The sequence below is a fragment of the Bison bison genome, unplaced genomic scaffold (genome assembly GCF_000754665.1).
Source record: "Bison bison bison isolate TAMUID 2011002044 unplaced genomic scaffold, Bison_UMD1.0 scf7180017864474, whole genome shotgun sequence".
Classification (NCBI taxonomy): domain Eukaryota; kingdom Metazoa; phylum Chordata; class Mammalia; order Artiodactyla; family Bovidae; genus Bison; species Bison bison.
In genome coordinates, this window is record NW_011495035.1 from 9,249,435 (window position 1) to 9,274,808 (window position 25,374).

At 38.9% G+C, this 25,374-nt stretch overlaps 1 protein-coding gene across 3 annotated transcripts in view; it reads left to right on the forward strand.

The window, feature by feature from the left end:
• CNTN4 (contactin 4) overlaps window positions 1–25,374 on the forward strand; it is a 999,337-nt gene that overhangs the window by 822,195 nt on the left and 151,768 nt on the right. For all 3 annotated transcript variants that reach the window (XM_010862023.1, XM_010862025.1, XM_010862024.1), the window contains one exon: window positions 17,533–17,683. In XM_010862023.1, the coding sequence (XP_010860325.1) occupies window positions 17,533–17,683 (151 nt within the window). The remainder of the gene's footprint in view (window positions 1–17,532; window positions 17,684–25,374) is intronic.

Sequence of the window (25,374 nt, forward strand, 5' to 3'; positions counted from 1 at the left end):
TCCCCTGTCCCTGGGATTCTCCAGGCAAGAACACTGGAGTGGGTTGCCATTTCCTTCTCCAGTGCATGAAAGTGAAAAGTGAAAGTGAAGTCACTCAGTCGTGTCCGACTCTTTGCAACCCCACAGATTGCAGCCCACCAGGCTCCTCTGCCCATGGGATTCTCCAGGCAAGAGTACTGGAGTGGGGTGCCATTGCCTTCTCCATGAACAAAACTAGTGGAGGTGAAAGAATTCCAGTTGAGCTATTTCAAATCCTAAAAGATGATGCTGTGAAAGTGATGCACTCAATATGCCAGCAAATTTGGAAAACTTAGCAGTGGCCACAAGGCTAGAAAAGGTTTCATTCTAATCCCAAAGAAAGGCAATGCCAAAGAATTTTCAAACTACCGTACAATTGCACTCATCTCACACGCTAGTAAAGTAATGCTTAAAATTCTCCAAACTAGGATTCAACAGTATGTGAACTGTTAACCTCCATATGTTCCAGCCAGATTTAGAAAAGGCAGAGGAACCAGAGATCAAACTGCCAACATCCGTTGGATCATCAAAAAAGCAACAGAGTTCCAGAAAAACATCTACTTCTGCTTTATTGACTATGCCAAAGCTTTTGACTGTGTGCATCACAACAAACTGTGGAAAAGTCTTCAAGAGATGGGAATACCAGACCACCTGACCTGCCTCCTGAGAAATCTGTATGCAGGTCAGGAAGCAACAGTTAGAACTGGACATGGAACAACAGACTGGTTCCAAATCAGGAAAGGAGCACATCAAGGCTGTATATTGTCACCCTGCTTATTTAATTTATACGCAGAGTACATCATGAGAAACGCTGGGCTGGATGAAGTAAAAGCTGGAATCAAAATTGCTGGGAGAAATATCAATAACCTCAGATATGCAGATAATACCACCCACTTATGGCAGAAAGTGAAGAAGAACCTAAGAGTCTCTTGATCAAAGTGAAAGAAGAGAGTGAAAAAGTTGGCTTAAAACTCAGCATTCAGAAAACTAAGATCATGGCATCCGGTCCCATCACATCATGGAAAATAGATGGGGAAACAATGGAAGCAGTGACAGACTGTTTTCTTGGGCTCCAAAATCACTGCAGATGGTGACTGCAGCCATGAAATTAAAAGATGCTTACTCCTTGGAAGAAAAGTTATGACCAACCTAGACAGCATATTAAAAAGCAGAGACATGACTTTGCCAACAAACGTCCATCTAGTCAAGGCTATGGTTTTTCCAGTAGTCATGTATGGACATGAGAGCTGGACTATAAAGAAAGCTGAATGCCGAAGAATTGATGCTTTTGAATTGTGGTAATGGAGAAGGCTCTTGAGAGTCCCTGGACTGCAGGAGATCCAAACAGTCCATCCTAAAGGAAATCAGTCCTGAATATTCATTGGAAGGACTGATGCTAAAGCTGAAACTCTAATACTTTGGCCACTTGACGGAATGAACTGACTCATTGGAAAAGACCCTGCTGCTGGGACAGGTTTAGAGGCAGGAAGAGAAGGGAATGACAGAGGATGAGATAGTTGGATGGCATCACTGAATCATTTGAGCAAGCTTCAGGAGTTGGTGATGGACAGGGTAGCCTGACATACTGCAATCTGTGGGGTTGCAAAGCATCAGACACAACTGAGTGACTGAACTAAACTGAACTGAACTGAGGCTGCCTCTCCCAGCTCCATATTGGCTTCCTCAGGAAGTCATACCTCTCTCTATGCCCAGGTCAGCTCCTACTGTTACAATTTTCATCCTGCCTTTTAATGCTCCTTGATATCATGCTGCATTTACATTTACATTTGCTAATGTGATTTCTCTGTCTTTTTCTCTCTCTGCACTTTAACTTCCCTGTGATGTCAATGACCATACTTGGTTTCACTCATTTAATCATCAGGACCTAATACAATATTGAAGCACATAGTATGCACTCATTAAATATTGAATGAATGTAAGAATGAATGACTGCACTAAGTAATGAAGGAGTTGAGAGACTGTTTTAAAAAATGAATTAATTAGTGAAGTAAATCTTTGAAAACAGTGGTTAGTGAATTAAGAAAGCTCTAGGCATTAAAAAAAAAAAAAAAACCTTCAGACCATCAACTTGCATTTGTCTTATAGAAAAATCTTTACTTTGACTTCGGAATTTATCTTAAATGTCTAAGTAGCAGTTCTTCTTGGAGCGTAATAGAAAGGTTATAAATAAGAGAAAAGCAACACACAGAGAGAGCTGATTCCATAAGTCCTGATAATTTGCCCAGATTCAGAGTCCTGACTTGCCCTTCTGCAGAGCACTTCTTGGTGCCTGGCATGTGGATCTGACATGGATTAAGTGGATGCTCCTGAATTGAATGTTCGTCCACCCATGCAAGGTAAAAAAGAAAGGATCTGCTTCCATAATTGTTGTCCTCACCAGCTTCTTTACCTGAACCAACACCCAATCAAAGATAAAAATTTTTGAGGATTCATGAGGTTGCAGTCTTTTTCAAAGAGGCCATGGAGGATTCTGTGGTCTTGGAGTCAACATCAGTGTGGCTACTGTAAGGCTGTCCCCCACACACATACCTTCCCCACTATAAATGTTAAGGATGATAATTCCAGCTTCCCAGGACAAGTACAATGGTCCCATCCTGGCCAAGTGGACTCTGATTGTTCGTAGTTGGAGCTGACAGTTGTGGAGTGCAATTCACAAAGGTAGATTATGTAGAATGTTCTGCAGAAAGAAGTGTATTCTTTGTTAAACATAGTGTCAACTGGTTAGAAAACAGCTACAGAGGAGGGTGTGTGGCCTCAGGAATGAATCACATTGTCTTTAGACCCTCCAGGCGAAAGCTGTCCAATTTAAAAGTCTGGGGATGCCATTATAATCATTAAAGATTTTGTAGATCCTTTTGTTAAAATAAGAAAATTTGATGGTAACAAATGACTGGAAATCACAGGATGTAATCATGGAGTAAAGATAGAGGATGACTACAGTCCCAAAAGCAGAGCCTGAAGTGAGAAAGGCTATTAAATGATTTTTATCTAGAGCACTTACCCAGAGGGGAGCATAACAGTATGGTTGCAAAGAGTTGGACACAACTGAGCAACTGAATGACAACAATGAGATGTGTGTGTGTGTATACATCCATCTCCAGATATCCATATCTATATCCATGTGCACACTAAGTCACTTCAGTTATGTCCAGCTCTTTGCAATCCTGTGGACTGAAGCTTGCCAGGTTCCCCTGTCCATGGGATTCTCCAGGCCAGAATCCTGGAATGGGTTGCCATGCCCTCCTCCAGGAGGTCTTCCTGACCCAAGGATCAAATCTGTGTCTCTTATGTCTCTTGCATTGGCAGGCAGGTTCTTTATCACTAGCACCACCTGGGAAGGCCAATCTGTATCTGTGTCTATATATCTATCTGATATGCATATCCTACGATCCTCACCAGATCCTTTCTCTTCCCTCTACCAAGGGTTCAAGGCCTATGAGGTGATAATCACTGATTCAACTCTTACATTCAGAGCTTTATTTCAAGTCATTTCCAGTTAGAACCAATTCCATTTGAATTCTTGGTCTGAGTCCTTTCTTAATTCCCTTGAGATCAGCAAGCAAGCTCAGTAAAGATGAAAATGCCTGAGAAGTTATTTAACCCCCCTCCCTGATCTCAGCTTTATTGAGTGTAAGAACTGTAAGGCATGTCAGTAAATTATTCAGTTCCAAACAAGTGATACAAATAGTAAGTCTTCCAGAAATTCAGGAAAGAGAGTTTGACCAGTGGACTGAGCTAGTCAGGTGAACCTTGAAAAATAATTTATATTTATACAGGCAAAAGGAAAAAAAGAACCAGGAACAGTGCAGAGTGAAAATGCCTGAACAAAAGTTATAAAACATCTAGATAGTTTCTTGCCCATAGAAAATCCTGAATGTTTCTCAGAAATTTTAATTCAAATACATAAAGTGTATCGGCAAAGTTTAAACTTGAAAGAGGAAGATGGAAAAATTAATTAAGGGCCAATTTTGGAAGATATTGAACAAGCTTAGAAGTTCTCTATTTAATATCCCATTTTTCCTGCCCCAGAAAATCACACTAGTATATTCCAAGTGAATTAAAGGGCAGTTAAGTACTGAATGAGTAAATCCCTAGAGTTCTTATTAAATGAAAGAAGGAGAAGACATTTGATTATTTAAAAATACACATATGTGAATATTGATTGAGTAAGCTTTAATACAATCGTATTTCACAAGTCACTTTGTTTCTTGCTGGGTGGTAATAGTTTGACTCTTATGGATTTAATAACAGATTAATTATTACCTGTATTAGAATCTTAGGGAGGTTGAATTGAACCAAGAAACAAAATGAAAACAAGATACTTCAGTATAAGGAAGAAAAGAAGTATGCTGGTTGCAGCTATTGATCCATTATCAGCATCCTCCAGTGCTAGAGAGAGATTCCCTTTTGTGCTGGGAAACAGCCTTAAGGTCATGAATAAGAGATGGTTAGGAAGCATATGTTTAATAGGCTTTTCCCTTAGTCTTGTTTTATGTATTCTGTCTGGGTATTTAATGTATATGTAATGTATCTATATTTAATGGATTGAAACTGCTAAATAATTAACCTAGGTGCTGGGTGATTTACTCACTGGGTGGGCAAATGCCGTAGACTTTTACCTTGAGGTCAGTATATTAGAGTAGCCTGGTGATGAGTACTTTTAAATAGAAATAGTACATCCTTGTTTGTGACTGACCTATTACAGTTGATAGTTTATTACTCCTCAAGGCAACTGTTTCCAGACTTCTTCTCCTATGTTAGCTTCTGTCATGGATGAGGTTCACTTGTATGATGTACACCTGTGAGAAACCACAACTCCCTGGGTCATAGAAGAGTGTGCTGGAATTGGAACAGCGAACTGAGTCTTATAATCTTAGGGAAATTTGAATCTTCTACAAAAAAAAAAATACATTTAAAAAAGCCAAATTAAGTATTTTATTAAGATAACTTTTCTAATGAAATATTTCTATTCATGTTTAATGTTTGTGTCTACTCAGATAGATGATCATATTGGTACTAGGGGATGCTGACTGAACTGCCAAACTTGAAATTTTCTGTGCTGCTCCATACAGAACACCAGTGTCATCCTGTATATATATGGTGGCTCCGTGGTAAAGAATCCACCTGCAATGCAAGAGATATGGGTTCAATCCCTGGGTTGGGAAGATCCCTGGAGAAGGAAATGGCAACCCACCCCAAGATTCTTGCCTGGGAAATCCCATGGGCAGAGGAGCCTGGTGGGCTACAGTCCATGGAGTCACAAAAGAGTCCGACAAAACTAAGTGACTCAACAAGAACAGCAAAGATAGAGTATACCTAAGACCTCAAAAGCTGAGGCAGGGGTTTAGGTACCTATGAGTCACTGGAGGAGTGTTCTCTGAGCAAAATGTATAAGAGAGCAGGCTAGGGACGGGGGTCGGAAGGCAGGGAGCAGGGACATGGTCCCAGGTAAAGTCTAGCCTATTTCTCATTCTAGAGGGTGATGTCTGGAGCATAAGTGCATCTCAGAGCTATTCCCACCTCAGGCAAGGAGGCTGACCTTTTTTAAAATATCTTCATAGGTTATTCATTGATCTGCCCCTTAAGTGGTGCTGGTAATGGCAGGGTATATGGAGCAAAATCTCCCAGTCAACTTCCCAAAGAAGAGGGCAGCTGGAGTTGGTAAGCAACCAATGCTCACAGCATCTGGGGCCAGAAAAAAGAATCCGTGTGAGGTACCAACAGCATCCTCTACAGAAGACAAGTGATGGTGCTAGAGCAAGATGCTCGGGCACTGTGTCCAGCTGACCTGGATCATAAGCAGCAGGGTCACTAGACTATCTTTTTATTGGGTAGGAATATGGGAGATATTTTTTCCTTTTTTTCTGCTTTCCTTTGTTGTCAAATGATCTACAATAAATCAAATTATTATCATAATTATTACTATATATTTTTCATTGGAGTATACTTGCTTTATAATGTTATATTAGTCTCTGCTGTACAATGAAGTGAATCAGCCATATGTATGCGTATATCCTCTCCCTCCTGGATCCCCCTCCCATCCGTCCCCCATCCCACCTCCAGAGCATCAACCTGAGCTCCCTGTGCTAAACATAAGATTCCTACTAGCTGTCCATTTTATACACACTAGAGTATCTTTGATTTTGAAATGGGATGAACTGTCCTTAAGAGCAACTGAGTGTCTTCCCAGTGGTCTTGAATATGACTTGACTTTGCCAGTACTGTATAAGGGATAGAAGTAGCCTTGGTCCAAGGAGTTCCTATCTGATGGTTCAGGACCGTGGGCATTCTTCTGGCCTCTGAGGTGGAAGACATCAGACCCTGGCAGGACACTCAGATGCCATTAAGGAACTGATGGTCAATTAAAGTGAGGTGCAGGCTTGAGCAGTTATATGGTTAATTTGCCATGTGTCCAAATGACTGGCCTACAAATTAGAAAAATACTAAAGCTAAACTCAAAGTCATTTCACAGGGATTTTCACAAGTGCTCATCTGCAACTAAGTCTGATTTCTCAACTGCCTCATTGAGCCAGATTACAATCAAATGTGCTGAGTGTAAACAGCATCCAATGAGAGGAGGGATGCCTTTCTTACCCAAATATTGTCTGATAGGAGCTTTACTTAACTCATCAGAAAGAGGGAAAGCAATGCACGTGGATCTCAAATGCAAATTTGATATCTTTAACAAGTTACTAAGCCTTCACTAATCAATAAAATGAGGGTGTCACTGTCAAAACTAAAAGAGATGACATGTGAAAACTTCCTGCAAATCTGAAGTGATTGTAGCAATATGAAGTTTGGGTTTTGTTTTGTTTTGTTTTGTTTGTTTTGTTTTAAACTAGTATCCATACCAAAAGCTTATAATACAGACAGCTGCACAATTATCAGTAAACCCTATTTCAGTGATTCTCAAATTTTGCTGCTTGTGAGTCACCAGGGGAGCTCTTTAATAGCCCAGTACCATACAGTCGTCCCTCACATGAATCCCAGACTTGTCTAATTCAAGGAAACTATGAGCCATGCTCTGTAGGACCACCCACATGGACGGGTCATGATGGAGAGTTCTGACAAAACATGGTGCACTGGAGAAGGGAATGGCAAACCACTTCAGTATTCTTGCCTTGAGAACCCCATGAACAGTATGAAGAGGCAAAAAGATAGGACACTGAAAGATGAACTCCCCAGGTCAGTAGGTGCCTAATATGCTACTGAAGATCAGTGGAGAAATAACTCCAGAAAGAATGAAGGGACGGAGCCAAAGTGAAAACAACACCCAGTTGTGGACATGACTGGTGATGAAAGTACAGTCCAATGCTGTAAAAAGCAATATTGCATAGGAACCTGGAATGTTAGGTCCATGAATCAAGGTAAATTGGAAGTGGTCAAACAGGAGACGGCAAGAGTAAACATCTACATTTTAGAAATCAGTGAACTAAAAGACTGGAATGGGTGAATTTAATTCAGATGACCACTATATCTACTACTGTGGGCAAGAATCCCTTCGAAGAATGAAGTAGCCATTATAGTTAGTCAACAAAAGAGTCTGAAATGCAGTACTGGGTACAGTCTCAAAAACAACAGAATGATCTCTATTCGTTTCCAAGGCAAACCATTCAGTATCACAATAATTCAAGTCTATGCCCCAACCAATAATGCCAAAGAAGCTGAAATTGAACAGTTCTATGAAGACCTACAAGACCTTCTAGAACTAACACCAAAGAAAGCTGTCCTTTTCATCATAGGGGACTGGAATGCAAAAGTAGAAAGTCAAGAGATACCTGGAGTAACAGGCAAGTTTGGGCTTGGAGTACAAAATGAAGCAGAGCAAAGGCTAACAGAGATTTGCCAAGAGAATGCACTGGTCATAGCAAACACCCTCTACCAAAACACAAGAGACAACTCTATGGACGGACATCACCAGATGGTCAATACCAAAATCGATTGATTATATTCTCTGCAGCCAAAGATGGAGAAGCTCTATACATTCAGAAAAAACAAAACGAGGGGCTGACTGTGGCTTGGATCATGAGCTCCTTATTGCCAAATTCAGACTTAAATTGAAGAAAGTAGGGAAAACCACTAGACCATTCAGGTATGACCCAAATCAAATCTCTGTGGAAGTGAGAAATAGATTCAAGGAATTAGATCTGATAGAGTGCCTGAAGAACTATGGATGGAGGTTTGTGACATTGTACAGGAGGTGGTGATCAAGACCATCCCCAAGAAAAAGGAAAGCAAAGAGGCAAAATGGTTGTCTGAGAAGAAGAAGAGAAAAGAGAAGCTAAAGGCAAAGAAGAAAAGGAAAGACATACCCATCTGAATGCAGAGTACCAAAGAATAGCAAGGAGAGCTAAGAAAGCCTTCTTCAGTGACCAATGCAAAGAAATAGAGGAAAACAATAGAATGGGAAAGACTAGAGATCTTGTCAAGAAAATTAGAGATACCAAGCAAAAATTATGGTATTGTGCTCATGCAAAGATGGGCACAATAAAGGACAGAAATGGTATGGACCTAACAGAAGCAGAAGATATTAAGAAGAGGTGGCAAGAATACATAGAAGAACTGTACAAAAAAGATCTTCATGACACAGATAACCCTGATCGTGCGATCATTCACCTACAGCCAGACATGCTAGAATGTGAAGTCAAGTGAGCCTCACGAACAAAGCTAATAGAGGTGATGAAATTCCAGTTGAGCTATTCCAAATGCTAAACGATGATACTGTAAAAGTGCTGCACTCAGTATGCCAGCAAATTTGGAAAACTTAGCAGTGGCCACAGGACTGGAAAAGGTCAGTTTTCATTCCATTCCCAAAGAAAGGCAATGCCAAAGAATGTTCAAACTACTGCACAATGCCACTCATCTCACACACTAGTAAAGTAATGCTTAAGATTCTCTAAGGGAGACTTCAACAGTACGTGAACCGAGAACTTCCAGATGTTCAAGCTGGATTTAGAAAGAACAGAGGAACCAGAGATCAAATTGCCAACATCCACTGGATCATGGAAAAAGCAAGAGAGTTCCAGAACAACATCAATTTCTGCTTTATTGACTATGCCAAAGCCTTTGACTGTGTGGATCACAGAAAATTGTGGAAAATTCTTCAAGAGATGGAAATACCAGACCACCTGACCTGCCTCCTGAGAAATCTGTATGCAGGTTAAGAAGTAACAGTTAGAACAGGACGTGGAACAACAGACTAGTTCCAAATTGGGAAAGCAGTACGTCAAGGCTGTGTATTGTCACCCAGCTTATTTAACTTATATACAGAGTACATCATGTGAAATGCTGGGCTGGATGAGGCAGAAGCTGGAATCAAGATTGCTGGAAAAAATATCAATAACCTCAAATATGCAGATGACACCACCCCCTTATGGCAGAAAGAGAAGAACTAAAGAGTCTCTTGATGAAAGTGAAAGAGGAGAATGAGAAAGCTGGCTTAAAATTCAACATTCAAAAAATGAAGATCATGGCATCCAGTCCAATCACTTCGTGGCAAATTGGTGGGGAAACAATGGAAACAGTGACAGAATTTATTTTCTTGGGCTCCAAAATCACTGCAAATAGTGACTGCAGCCATAAAATTAAGACACTTGCTCCTTGGAAGAAAAGCTATGACCAACCTAGACAGCATATTAAAAAGCAGAATGATTACTTTGCCAACAAAATTCTGTCTAGTAAAGTCTATGGGTTTTCCAGTAGTCATGTATGGATGTGAGAGCTGGACTATAAAGAAAGCTGAGCACCAAAGGATTGATGCTTTTGATCTGTGGTGTTGGAGAAGGCTCTTGAGTCAAGGATATCCAAGCAGTCAATCCTAAAGGAAATCACTCCTGAATATTCATTGGAAGGACTGATGCTGAAGCTGAAGCTTCAATTCTTTGGCCACCTGATGCAAAGAACTGACTCATTGGAGAAGACCCTGTTTCTGGGAAAGATTGAAGGCAGGAGGAGAAGGGACAACAGAGGATGAGATGGTTGGATGACATCACTGACTTGATGGACATGTTTGAGCAAATTCCAGGAGTTGGTGAAGGAAAGAGAAGCCTGGTGTGCTGCAGTCCATGGGGTCTTAAAGAGTCAGACACAACTGTGTGAGTGAACTGAACGGTCCTGATAACATCCTCCCTACCAACTAGTCCTTGGTAGAGACTCCAGGACTCTTTATTCCTTAATCACCCAGGAATGATTCCAATGGGTAGAAGTTCTGTTGCTCTAATTGATCAGATCAGAAGGTAATTAGGTTTTTCTATGGTATTGATTCTCAGACTCTACCATGCATCAGAACTGTTTGGAAGGCTCATTAAAACACACAAAGCTGAGCCCTACCTCCAGAATTTCTGACATAGTAGTTCTTGAGAGGGGCCTGAGGGTTTGCACTTCAAACAAGTTTCCAGGTGACACTGCTCTGGTTCAACCCTACACTTGGAAAATCAGAAATTGGCAAGCTCAAAACGCAAGTTCTTTGGTGTTCTATTTTGCTTGGAGAGTCAGTTGTTAACCATCTACCATCACACCAGTTCACATGGTGAAAGAGTACAGCCATGTATACCTGTGGCGGATTCATTTTGATATTTGGCAAAACTAATACAATTATGTAAAGTTTAAAAATAAAATTAGGAAAAAAAAAGAAAAAACAAAACAAAACACTGAGCTTCCCAAATAAAAACATTAATTAAGGAAAAAAAAAAAAAGAGTACAGCCAGTACTCTACACCTGCCAGTTATGGGGGGCTGGCTGTATTCATTGTAGCCTGCTATTTAAATGAGGTACTTAAGCATCCATGGATTTTGGTACCTGGAACCAGTCTCTCCATGGCTATTGGATTTTCAGGGACAAGTGTACAGATAGCCTGAATTGTTTCTTGGATAATCCTGCTTCATTTGACTGAGGTCCAACTCCAGAGAGGATGGAGTGTCCTGTACATAGGCCATGAAGTTCAAGAAGTCGTTGATATCCAGGTGAAGCATCATGAGAAGGGTATTTCCTGTCTTGAACTGAATTCCTGAGTTCTCTCCTACAACATACATTAATTCAGCATATATTAATTGAACATCTACTTTGTGCAAGGACTGTGCTAGGTCCAAGATCCCTGATTCATAGTCTTTGCCTTCCAGGAACTGATGACCTAATAATTATTACTAATGGGTGCTACCATTTTGTAACCACTGGAATTCCAGAGTTCTCATAGTTCAATGACTCTCTTCTGTCAATTAAACAACTATTTTGATCTCATAACAAAGTTACTCAATCAAATATAACACTGTAGCACCACACACTACTTTCACAAATTTGTATGAGTGTTCAAGACATAACGCCAAATAAAATGAAATATCTCTAACTTGCACTAATGTAGGAAGTTCAGAGTGCTTACAGTTACAGATATTAAAAAATGCTTAAAAAAATAAAAAATGCTTGCTGTGTTATTATCTTCATACAGATAGAGCTGCTCAAGGAAGGTTAACAAGGGTTTAGCAGTTGAAGCTTTTAAAACATATAAGAATGATTTTCTGCTGCTGCTGCTGCTAAGTCACTTCAGTCGTGTCCGACTCTGTGCGACCCCAGAGATGGCAGCCCACCAGGCTCCCCCGTCCCTGGGATCCTCCAGGCAAGAACACTGGAGTGGGTTGCCATTTCCTTCTCCAATGCATGAAACTGAAAAGTGAAAGTGAAGTTGCTCAGTCGTGTCCGACTCTAGCGACCCCATGGACTGTAGCCCACCAGGCTCCTCCGTCCATGGGATTTTCCAGGCAAAAGTACTGGAGTGGGATGCCATTGCCTTCTCCGGAATGATTTTCAATCAACTTGTTAATTGCTGTGTAAGAAATGATGTTCTAAAATGCCTTTAAAATATTTTTCCTTGAATAAGAAAGAATCTACCCTTGTTTACCCAATGAGAGCTTGGCTTTCAAACCTTCATAAAAAGAAAAAAGGGGCTTTTAAAATTTTATATTGGAGTATAGGTGATTAACAATATTGTGTTAGTTTCAAGGGTATAGCAAAGTGGTTCAGTTATACATGAATCTATTCTTTTTCAAATTCTCTTCCCATTTAGGTTGTTATGTAACATTGAACAGAGTTCCTGTACTATACTGCAAGTCCTTGTTTATTGTCCATTGTTAATACAACAGTGTGTACATGTCAATCCCCCACACTAAAAAAAAGAAAAAAAGGGCTAATCCTACTTGTTGGCAGTGATACTGTTGAAAGATCTTGAAATGGTTTCTATGCTTAAAAAGTATTCATCAGTTATCATAGTGCCTGAAATGTCAACAGTAGAGATGAATTTGTCTTGCACACCCACATGGTTGAGATATAACTACTCAGCAATAGAAAGGAATCACTGTTAATACATTCAGCAACCTGGGTGGATCTCAAGAGCATTATGCCAACTGAAAAAAGAAATCTCTCAAAAAAAATCATAATGTATGATTTTATGGACACAAAACGTATGCATTTGTTTATATTCTCAAAATGACAAAACTGCAGAGTTGGAATACTGATTGGTGGGTCTCCGGACACGACTGAAGTGACTTAGCAGCAGCAGACATAGGGAGTACAGAAGGGGGTTGGATGTACCTCTAAAATGATAGCATGAGAGAGGTCTTTGTAATGATGGAAGAGTTCTTTATCTTTATTTCAGTGGTAGTTACAAGTGAAAGTACTTGATAAAATAAGACAGAACTCTACACACCTTATCCATGATTAGGTTCCTTGTAATGTTGTACTGGGGTCACAAATATTGTATATTAACGCATATATATGGAATCTAGAAAAATGATACTAATGAACCTATTTGCTGGGCAGGAATCCAGTCATAGAGAACATTGTGGACACAGTGGGGAAAGGGGGGAGTGGGAGTAGCAGTGAAACATACACATTACCCCATGTAAAATCCATAGCTACTGGGAAGTTGCTGTATAGCACAGGGATCTCAGCTCAGTGCTCTGTGATGACCTAGAGAGATGGGGTGGGATTGGGGGGAGGTTCAAAAAGGAGTGGACACACTTATACTTATGGCTGATTCACGTTGTATGGCAGAAACCAACACAACATTGTAAAGCAATTACCCTCCAATTACTGAAAAAAAAAATGTAACCATTGGGGAAACTGAGTGAAAGATACAATGGACCTCTCTGAATTATCTTTGCAACTTCTTGTGAATCTGTAATTATTTCAAAATAAAAAGGATTTTTTTGTTTTCACACAAAACTGTATTTCTTTTCAGCTTAAAATTCTCTAAAATGCCCAGGTAGCTCCTTTGAATTTGCCTGCAATGTGGGAGACCCAGGTTTGATCTCTTGGTCGGGAAGATCCCCTGGAGAAGGGTATGGCACCCACTCCAGTATTGTTGCCTGGAGAACCCCATGGACAGAGGAGCCTGGTCCATGGGTCACAGGGAGTTGGGCACAACTGAGCAACTAACACACACACAAAAAAATGGAAATAGTGGAAATAGCAGAGGAGAAGAGTAGGTAGAAAGAATTTACTCAGGAAAAATATTGAAGTGCTTTGTGTACAATACAGGTATTTTATTTAATCTTAAACCTTGTGACTGTAAATATTATTAGTTTGGTTTAATAATAACTTTCCCCAAAGAGCAGAAGCCCATAAACAAGAGCAACCATGATAGGAGGAGCCTGGGGGGAACAGGACATTCAGCAAATTAGACCAAAGCCAGCAGGAGTGACTATTAGAGTCTTAGAAGGAGCACATCATGGTAATCCTAGAATAGAAAACTCTGACTTCAGAGATTGTTGGGTGTTTCCTTTTGAATGTCATCCCCAATCAGAGAGACTGATTTTGCATCAGCCATTCTGAAATGACGGACCTAGAGAGAAGACTATCTCCACTGTAGCCAGTCTTCTAGCTACCTACCCAGCAAGGCAGGCGAAGTTTGGGGTTTTAATTTCTGATACCAGCATTATCTCCTCAGGGGTGGCCATACTTGAATGAATGCATTTACTCAAGCTTTATTTTCTATGGGATGATGAGGTAATAGTTAAAGATAATAGAAAAAGGTTAAAATAATATGAAATTCTGAACTTCTGAAAGGGTCAGCCTTAATAGTCCCTGTCAACTGGCAGTGATCCCAGTGGTGTGTCTGCAGATTTATAGACCAGACACACGTAATTATCCTTTCCTTTAATAACAGAGTAAAACATCACACCCATCTATTTCCCAGGTGGGACTGCTACTGCACATTCCGTTATACAGTTATCATTCTCAGCAACTCTCTTGAGAAATGATCCTAGGGCACAACCTCAGTTTTCAAGTGTTCTGTAGGCCACTTAAAATATCCTTGACATGTGACCAAGAGTCATTTAATTAAGTGAAAGCAAACAGTGGAGAATTGCATAGAAGGTTTCTCTCAGCCGGATGCTTCTCCTAGGTAATGTAATATTAATATGTTAAAGATCATTGAAAAATAATAAAAAGTCGCATTGCCCACAGGGACGAGGTCCTGTAGTGTGACTTATTCCAACACTGGGAGTGCAGTGCCCCCTAGTAGTTCCTGTAAGAAACGTGTCCTCAGAGTGCATTAGATTTAGCAAATGAGGAGCTCCCAGAATTGGCACTACTCTCAGGCTCAAGTGGGTAATTTGACAATTGGTTTTATCTTTTCTGAACCATTAGGAACCCACTGAAGTTTCACCTTGAATGTGCACTAATTTTTTCCAGTACCAACAAAGGCTGGATTCTAACAATGCCCTAATAGGACCTTATCAATAACTCTTAAAAATCTGATTCTCTGTGAATATCAAATTAAACAGCCTCCTTTTGCTTTGCCCTCAGGCCTCTCCTGAGCTGAAGGTTGGGAATCAGAATAAATATAGGGGGCAGACACAGAAAGCGTCATCCCACAAGCTTGAGGGCATCTCAGGTGTGAAAGATGGCCACAGAACAGCAGAATATTAAGAAATCCTTTGATGGGTCAAGTATTCAAAAACAGACGAAGGTCTGACAATTTTCCTGCGAAAACACTGCAGCTTATAGTGGCAACTGATAGATTTGTAGAGTTAGATAAAACTAGAAGTAAATTTAAGCAAGTTGAATAAACAAGGAGAACAGATATACATTTATATTTCCTTTTTTTTTTTTTTTTTTGTTAGTGAAAGACATTCAAAGGCAGTCTTATCTCTAGGATATCCAAAAGATAGTAGGCACGTACATAGTACAGCACAAATGCTTTTGAAAGTGGAAGGTGCATTTTCTGCCTTCTGTGTGGCCGATATCATGCTATTTCAAAGCCTGTAAAAGCAATATATAGTTTTTTGACAAATACACCCATGTGTTGTGCACGGTTTGATTTATGTAAACTCATTTCAAATGCAGTTGCAGAATTCCTCCTGAACAGATGAAAAATGTCTGCCTAAAGTGATAAAAATATATGTGTGTAGAAAGATATAGTTTTAAGAAGGAATTTTTATATGTTAACAGATTTGTAACTCTATTTCACACAATACCCTTTTTTAAAAAAGGCTTCTAGAGACTTGTTTTTTTTCCACATTACTGTGTCAGTTCAGGTGTTTCCATAAGATGGGAGTGAGTCTATTCTGCTGTAAGAACCTTTGTGTGTTGAAAATTAGCATGTGTGGGAGTGGTGAATGGAGAAATGAGATCAGTATAACAGATGCTTGCTTTGTCCATGCATTTCACTAGTTCCAGCAACCAAGAACAAAGCCCACTAACTCAGGTCAACACAAGGCTAGTCAAGGCAGATAGCTTACTGACTGTGTCTCATTTAGCCCATATTCTTCCTCTTGACTCAGTTTTGGCTATGTTTCAACAGGACTGTGTTTAAGAGTGTGGCTCTCCTGAGCCTTTCTGCACTTTGTACTTGTTTTATAGTTTACCATTCTCAGCTCTTTGCTTTCCTGGCTTCCTTGTTTCACCAAGCTGTGTTCATGTATATATACACACACTGAAGTCCTGTTTTGTTTTGTTTGTTTGTTTTTTGTAGTGTTTATCTATTAGGAATTTCAGCTATCTTTTTAATCATGCTGACATATTTACTAGAATGATTATTGTTTTTGTTAGTATTCCTGTTACATAAATATCGAGTAGGTCTGCCCTGACCTTATATTTCTCAGAACCCTATAATTTTCATTGTGTAATTTTGCAGATCATACAGGGAATGCATTTATCTCATTATAAGCACAAGCATTTGTACTTGCAGTCTCTTTATTAATTGCATTTATCATTATGGAATTACTCTTTGAATTATAGACTTCCCTCATGAATCCAAGGCACACGGATTGAAGTATCAGTTGCCCACTAGATTCATTTATTTAATTTAACCTTCACTGAGTAAAGCCAGCCCCATGTGTACATTACAACACCCCATTAAAAAGTAACCTTCCCATCTTTCTTTCTTTCTGTACACTGAAAATATTTTCATAACAGAAGCACTTAATGAAGGTTTAACTTGCTTCTGCTGAAACCTTTTATTTTTTAATCACTAACATATAGTTTGTGTGCATTTAAAAAAGTTGATTCCCATCCTCTCCACCCACATACATACATACTCATTCTCTGTACTCTTCTAAGTAGTTTGTGGCTAGTATTTGTATTTAAATTTCACATTCAACATGGTATGAAATTGTAAATTCCATCAAGTCAAGCTACAGTGAGTCAGGGATTTTTGATACGATAACAGCTCACAACAGATCCTAAAACATTAGTGCAATTAATGCAGAAGGAAATGGAAAATTTTCAGAAAGATTTCTTTTATATTTCTTTAAGGATATAGAGGAATATCTTTTGTTTTAAGAAGGAAATTATTTAATGTTATTTCCATGTAACTACATATTTGGTGTCAACATGAATGATTTTTTTAGAATATTGGTAGCAAGCACGGAATAGAGTTTTCCAAGAGCAAGTCACAATTTATCCTGCAAGAACCAGGCATTGAATTAGGCAGTGATAGTGGAAAGCTGTTCTAAGTCATTATTTTTAAGGAGGAGCTCACAGAGGGTGATGCTTAGACATTTCAGCACATGCTCTTATTTCAGCACATCCTCTTACGGAGACCTGCTCAGAGTGCTGTGAGAGAGAACAAAGGCAGTAACCGTCAAGGAAGGGGTGCTTTCACCTACACAATCAGAAAAGTGCCTTATGGGCTTTTGTTTCATCTTTCCCTTTCGCTACTGTAAAACTTAAAAAATTTTCTTCATCTGAACATAGAGTAGTTTTCGTAAAGAATCCCTCACTATGTATAGTTTTGGAATAGCGTATATTTTGATCTTCATGTTGGAGTTTACCAAATTCATCAAGCTGTACACTTTCAATGGGTACATTTTACTGTATACAAACTACAGCTCAACTTTTCATAAATCCATCAAAACTTCCAGTATTACTCCTGTACTTCAGAAAAATGCAACTTCCTCCCTTTGATGTAATAAGTGCATTACAGAAAGAAAAACTTTAAAGAATGATCTAGTGGATTTTTTCTTCCATAATAATTATTTCATTTTCTGTATTCTCTTCCAGCTGTAGGTCCAGATTTTTCAAGAACCCTCTTAAAAAGGGTAACTCTTGTCAAAGTGGGAGGTGAAGTTGTCATTGAGTGTAAGCCAAAGGCTTCTCCGAAACCGGTCTACACCTGGAAGAAAGGAAGGGACGTATTAAAAGAAAACGAAAGGTATTATCTTGAAATATTTTAACTATGTGGTTAACCCATAATAATTTATAGGTCTGTTGTTAACAGTCCAAGAGGGAAGAATTTATGATCTGCTCTGCATGAACTAAATGTTAATCAAAGAGCTGAAGCTTTGGGAAAGAGTGGTAAATTAGCAGGTCTTGATATTAAGATTCTAGAAAGCCTAGAATAGGTAGACACATGGTAGACCACATGATCCCACATGTTGAAGGCTGTTGGAGTTGCCCAAAGGTGTGCAACTGGAAATACCTTTTTTAATTTTAGCTTAAAATTTATTTGTAGGTTTGCCCATCTTTCTCCATTCTATTAATACCTTGTTTTTTCCCCATAAACAAGTAATTCCAGCTCTTCTTTGCTATGGCAACCCCTCAAATATTTGGCAGTGTCTAGTATGTCTCTTGTTAATCTCTCCCTTTTTGTGAAACCATCTTTAATTCCAGAACTCATTTTCAAATAACTTGGCTTTTATTATTTTAATCATGTCTTTTTAAGAACTCTATTTCAAACTTATTTTTGAAAAGTTTTTTTTTCTTTCTCATATCGAAACTCTTCAAATGTGTGTTTCCTATTATACATGAATTATGTTTATAATGCATGTTCTTTTGTCCAGTGTAATTATATGGGTTGTTTGGGGGTTTAGGTCATATTGTGACAAATAGCAGGTATCTCGTAAGACCTTTTCTTGGCTGTCACCTCTATAAAATATCTCCCACCCCTTTCTGTAATCTACTCAGATCTGTTGGAAAATGGTAATTGTGCATGAGTCTGTCATGCATAAGATAACATTTACCAGCTGTATACATAATGATTTTAATTGATGCTAAAGGTCAAGTACTCAAAGATGTCATGGGGAAGCCTGTAAAAATGTGTGCGTATCAACTTTAACACCTGTACACCTTTGGATTTACATATGCAAAGTAGATCATCACACTGATGATGTTGTCCTTATTAATGATTTTTGCAAACACGATATGGTTTATAGAGGGTGTATTCATACATAGTAAATGCATAATATGTGTCTCTTTCTGATTTCTGTTATATCAAGAAAGTGGTATAGTTTACTGATTACTGACCTGACATTCAAATCTGGAGCCAAAGTTGGAACTTGAGAGCACAGTTTCTTGTTTTATGTACCATGTACATTATTAGATTAAGGCTACATTTTAAAAGGTTTAATATAACATTAATATGAAGAAAAATATTTTAAAATAATATGAAAAATAGATATATGAATGAGTGTGGTTTGAATAACATGGAAGATCAATCCAGGAGAGGCTAATAAAATTTGCTGCTTTCACAAGCAACCTACAGTGTCTTAAAACAAAAGGAAATTTCTCATCCACACTGCATGCCCACCAGAGGTCTGCTGGGGGCCTTGCTGCTCTCTGAAGCCTAAGCTGGTAGAATAGCACTCTCTGGAACATTTAAATTGCAGATGGAAAGAAAGAAAGACAGTGAAGTCGCTCAGTCATGTCCAACCCTTTGCGACCCCAGGGACTATAGCCCGCCAGGCTCCTTGGTCCATGGGATTCTCCAGGCAAGAATACTGGAGTGGGTTGCCATTTCCTTCTCCAGGGGATCTTCCCAACCTAGGGATCAAACCCAGGTCTCCTGCATTGCAGGCAGATGCTTTATCCTCTGAGCCACCAGGGAAGACAGAAAAGAGGGTGGTAAACATGTGAAGTGAAGCACTTCTTTTTGCTCATGTTTTGGTGGCCAAAAGAAGTCACTTGGCTCTTCCCAAATTCAACCCAACAGGGAAATTCAGTCTTTCTGTGTGCCTAGAAGAAAAAGGACACCCTAACTTTTTTAACAGTAATAATGATCGCTCAACATGACTATAATTTAATCATTGATACAGGTTGTTTAAATTAACTTTGGGAAAATGATATACCAAGAATTACTTTTAATAAGTGAATTTGACTTCTTCTACCATTTGACTTACCACAAAGCTTATCCCTCTCCAACTTTTAAATTTTTTCTTCTAACTTGATTGATAGGGTTCAGATATAGCCTCAACATTGCTATGGCACTACAGGTATCTTTAAAGCAAGGAAACTCCCCATCATTACTCAGGTCCTGGTCTTTATCACCTCCACCGTCACCAGGCACGACCCAAACTGTCAGTGTTAGCACTTTTTATCCCCATAGGTGCTGTGTCCTCACTGTTCTCTTTCTCAGTTCCACCTCTCTCACAGTGTATTAAACAGATAGATTGATTTTCATCATGAAAATGAATTCAAAAGCTGACCAGGTGTAATTTATTTTTTATTTTTTTAACAAAGCATGTATTTCTTTTTTACTTAATTTATTTGGCTGCACCGGTCTTAGTTGGAGCACACGGGATCTTTGATCTTGTTGCCTCATGCGGGATCTTTCAGTTGAAGCATGCAAATTCTTAGTTGTGGCAAGTGGGATCTAGTTCCCTGACCAGGGATCGAACCCAGGCCCCCTGAATTGGGAGCTTGGAGTTTTAGCCACTAAACCACCAGGGAAGTCCCTGGCCAGGTATAATTTAAAGGTGAATGTAGGGACTTCAGTGTGTGTCCCATCCTTTGGAGACACTTACCCCTCAAGTTAGCATATTATTGCCACCAGATGGAAATACAGGTCCAGTGCCTCTCCACCTTCTCATTTTTCAAGGGAAACTAGAAACATGGGATTTAAGTTGACCTATCTTAAGTTTTAAATGTCAGTAATTTTTTTTTTTTTTTAATTTAATGTTAGAACAGTATGGGCCACACATCCATGGACCAAGTTTACTCCATGCGCTGCTGGAGTGCGAGAAAGATAAACTCAACTGAACTTCCTGTAATTTCTGAAAAGGGTAAAAAATAAGAAAGATATTACTGATATTTCCTTGTTGACAGAGAAGAAATTCTGCCATTTTCCTCTGCCTTTTTGATAAAAGAGAAACATAAGTAAGTGGATAAATGAAGAAAAGCAATCATATATAGGATTCATAAGTGAAAAGTTTAGAATTCCTATTTTAGAGAAGGACTGACATTGCTAGAACAACACAAAAGGAAAAACTTGTTGACTATGTACAGTGTTGAGTAATAGCTTCCAATATGCGGACTTGTAGTTCTCTTTTGAGATGTGGAATCCTAAGAATGAAAAGGCAAGCCATTAACATTTGAATGATTTTTTAAAAATTTTGTTGAAGTATAGGTGGTTTACAATATAACATAACATGCTTAGTCACTCAGTCATATCCAACTCTTTGTGACCCTATGGACTGTAGCCCGCCACGCTCCTCTATCTATGGGATTGTCCAGGCAAGAATGTTTAAGTCAGTAGCCTTTCCCTTGTGTTAGGGGGTTGCATTTATTTCTCCTGTATAGCTAAGTGATTTAGTTATACATACTCTTTTTCATATTCTCTTCCATTATGGCTTATCACAGGATATTATGGTTTATCACAGAATATAATTCCCTGTGCTATGCAGTAGGACCTTGTGTTTTATCCATCCTATATATAATAGTTTATCTCTGCTAATCCCACACCCTCATTCCTTCCCTCGCCTGCCCACTCTCCCTCTTAGCAACTATAAGTGTGTTCTCTGTGAGTTTCTTTTTATTTCACAGATATGTCAATGTATCAGATTTTAGATTCTACATATAAGTGATACCATGTTTTATTTGTCTTTCTCTTTCTGACTTACTTCACTTAGTATGATAATCTCTAGGTTCATCCATGTTGCTGCAAATGGCATTGTTTCATTCTTTTTGATGGTTGAGTGATATTCCATAGTGTGTATGTGTGTGCCACATCTTTTTTCAAAAAAGTATTTTATTTATTTATTTGGCTGAGCTGGGTCTTAGTTGTGGCAGGTGGGATCTTCGATCTTCTTGTGGTGTGCACATTCTTTTTAGTTGCGGCATGCTAACTCTTGGTTGCAGCATATGTGATCTAGTTAGCTGGCCAGGGATTGAATCCGGGCTCCCTGCATTGGGAATGTAAAGTCTTCACCACTGGACCACCAGGGAAGTTCCCATAGCATGTCTTCTTTTTCCATTCTTCTGTTAATGAACACAGATTGTTTCCCTTTCCTGGCTGTTAGAAGTAGCACTACTAGTGAACAAAGGGGTGCATGTATCTTTCTGAATTACAGTTTTGTCTGGGTATATGCCCAAGGGTTGAATTGCTGGAACATACAATAAGTCTATTTTTTTTTTGTTGAGGACCCTCCATACCGTTTTCTGTAGTGGCTGCCCCAATTTACATTCCCACCAACAGTGTAGGCGGGCTGCCTTTTCTCCACACCCTCTCCAACATTTGTTATTTGTAGACTTTTGAATGATGGCCTTTAACATTTGAATAAGAGATGATTAATCTCAATTATGGAATATTGCTATAAACCAAGTTTCAGTGGAACAAAATTTATGATCAAGCACCACTTTTTATTAACATTCTCCCTAGAGCTTATGGTTTGACTTAGCCAAACACTACTTAAGTGATTTTTAATTTTAAATTTAGCTAATCAGCTGCCTGCAAATGAGTTTACAATAAAAGTATAAGAAGAAACATTTTTTTAAATGTTTACATTTTGATCTTATTCAAATTGTGGTGTTATAGTTACCTCAATGGGTATGGATTCAGAAATACTAGTTTAATGTTAACATGTGAACAATTTTTAAAATACTTTTATATGTGCTTATTTTGGTTTTTAAAGGCTTTAGGGATTTAAATCATATTTACACTGGCCTTATATATATTAAACCAATCATCTAAATGAAAGATTTAATCTTTAATTTTTATAACTTCATTATTGTGTAGGCAGTATATCCATAAGCATAAATATATATTTTTTGTTTTCTTGTATATTTATCCAGCTATCAGAGTAAAGGCAATATCAGGCATTTAAAACAGAGATGGTTTGTCACAAAGACCCAAGTACATTAGTTTTCAGGAGAGGCCTCTACTCACCACCAAAGCAGTGGAATTATTTGGATTCGTTGAGCAATTAAGCCATGTAACTGAAAAAGGTTGATAATTTTGTTTACTGTTTCTGGACAGAATGCATTTGAGGCAGATGAGATTGATCTATTACAAACAAAAACATCAAAATTCAGAAATGACAGAATCATTAATAAAAACCTAGGCTCCTAGAATCATAAGGAGACATGAAACCAACTCACATGGAGTCTTCTGGTTGCAAGTGACAGAAACCCAACTCAGAACTGGCTTCAGGAGCAAAAGGAGTTCACTGGCTCCACACTTGAGAAGACCAGGGCCAGGCTGGGTCTCGAGGTGTGCCTGGGTTCAGGAGCTCACACAGTGACGGTGGGACTGGGTGGCTGGCTTCCTCTCTCACTGGTGTCTTCCTCTACTTTGGCTCCATTTTCTGATGGGCTCTCCTCTCCTGTTGGTAGGATGGCCGCTGGTTTCCCTCTTTCCCTCTTTTCTAACTTCTCACAACTGCAGAATAGATGCTTATGGCATGGGATAAACCTGCCTTGGTCAGTGATCTTCCCTGAACCAGTGACATTCAAGGGGATGTGATGCACTGATCAGAAGGACATGATCATATGCCATCCTAAGAGGCACTTGGGGAAGCTCCACCTAAGACCTTGAGGACTGAGAATGGGACAGGGGTTTCCCCAAAGAAGCATAGGGTCCTACAACCAGAAGAAGAGTAAGTGGACAGGCAACAGTGTCCAATTCCTACCCTAGTCATGGAGCTCAGCTTCCATTCCCAGACAGGGAACCCCACAACGGATGGACTTCACCGTCCCTGGTTATGTCTAACATGAAGACCTGACTAATTTTTAGAGTATTTCCTCATAACCAATATCCTTGTAATTTCCATTCATTGTTTCTTGCTTTGCTTTCTGAAGTTATATTAAGAAAAAATCTAATTCTCTTCCACCATGCCTCTTCCCTTTATATACCGACATGCTATTCTCAAGTCGCCTTTCAATTATTTCCCAAGTCCAAATCTTGATGTTCTTCGTATCGTATTATTTGACATCTCTTACTGTCGTAAACGTTTCTTTCAATGTCTTTCTGAAAGCCAGAATTAAATCTGCCATTCAGAATTAAAACAATATTAATAAGGGAATAAGTATCTTGAACTCTGTAGCAAAGATTGATGATTATTATTACACTGTGTCCCTAAAGAGGAAAAAAACATCTTCAGTTAGCTTAGATTAGTAAGGCAAACAAGTGTACATCATAGAAAAACCACTCCTTCCCAATGATTATTTTGAACAATTAACTTAGTGCTTAAAGGGGTAAATCTAGTTGTCTGGAAAATTCACTTAGAGAAAATATTTTATTTCTCATTGAAGCTGAAGAAATTAGTGAAATGTTACTTTAGTTAGCCATGTGTAAATAAAAACTTCTTATTCTTACTCATGTTTAAGAACGTCTCTCTTTCCTTTTAAATGTTAGGCTAATACATTATGTCAAGCTAATGGATAATAATTAAGTATAGATATACCACTGAATGTTTCCAGAAAGAATCTGAAACTTACAGCCTGCATCTCACAGGCATGGTTTCAGAACAACAGCAGGACTATTCTGCCAAACTAGCCGAGCAGACAGATTTCGATCAATGAACAAAGCATTCATTTGGTGCTCGTCATATGTTGAGCCCTTTGCGTGGCACTGAGAGAGAGAAGGAGGAGACATAAACCCAGCCCTCAAGATGCTCTTAGATTAGTGCACGGGCCCAGCAGCAAAATAACAATGTGTTTTTCAATCATAGATGATGTATTTAGAAGGATCATTGGATTTGTAGGCCAACAATAGATTGTGGAAGGCTTGAATTCGATGTCTGTAGAGTTTAGGCTTGAACTTCCAGAGAAAATAGAAAGATTTTATGCAAGAGAGTGCACCGTCATATGCGTGCTGCAGAAGGGTTGCTCTGCTTGTAACATGGAGAAAGAATCAGAGTAGAACAAGATTAGGAACACAGAGAGACCAGTTTCAGGCAGTATGCTAAAATGAAAACCAAAAGGACTTCAGTGTCTCTCCTGATAGTATAGGAGGGAAGACAGATTTTTTTTTAACTTAAATGACTTATTAAGCAGAAATATTTTTAAAAGAAGGAAGGAAAAAAGAAAGTGACTCCTAAGGTGCTAACTTGAGCAGCTGGTAGATGGCAGAGCTATTGACCACAGTACTGAGAACAGAAAACTAAGTTTGAGAGGAGAAGATAAAGAATTGAGTATTAACATGTGAAATCTGAAGTGCCTTCAAGTGGTGATGTCACATTCAGATTGGAATTCCAATTCAATGTCACTTTCTCAGCAAAGATTTTTCCCTCAAACCTATTTCAAATTGTAAACACCACCACCATCCTCTTCTCATGCTTTACAATTTTCATAGTTCTTACTACCTTCTAACATGCTGCATGCTTGCCTTTTTTCCATTATCTGTCTTCCCCTCTTTCCATTTAATCGTAATGTAAATTCCATGAAGACAGAGACTGGTAAGTGTGTGTGTGTGTGTGTCTTAAACAATAAAAAGTTAGTATCTTATAGCCCTGGAGGTCATAAGTCAGAAATTATTCTCCTTGCATTAAAATAACACATTTCTTTCAATGTCTTTCTGAAAGCCAAAATTAAATCTGCCATTTGGAATCAAAATAGTATTGATAAAGAAATAAATAGTCTTATTATATCCTTAAGTAATGCATTCCTTCTGGAGGTTCTAGGGGAGAATCA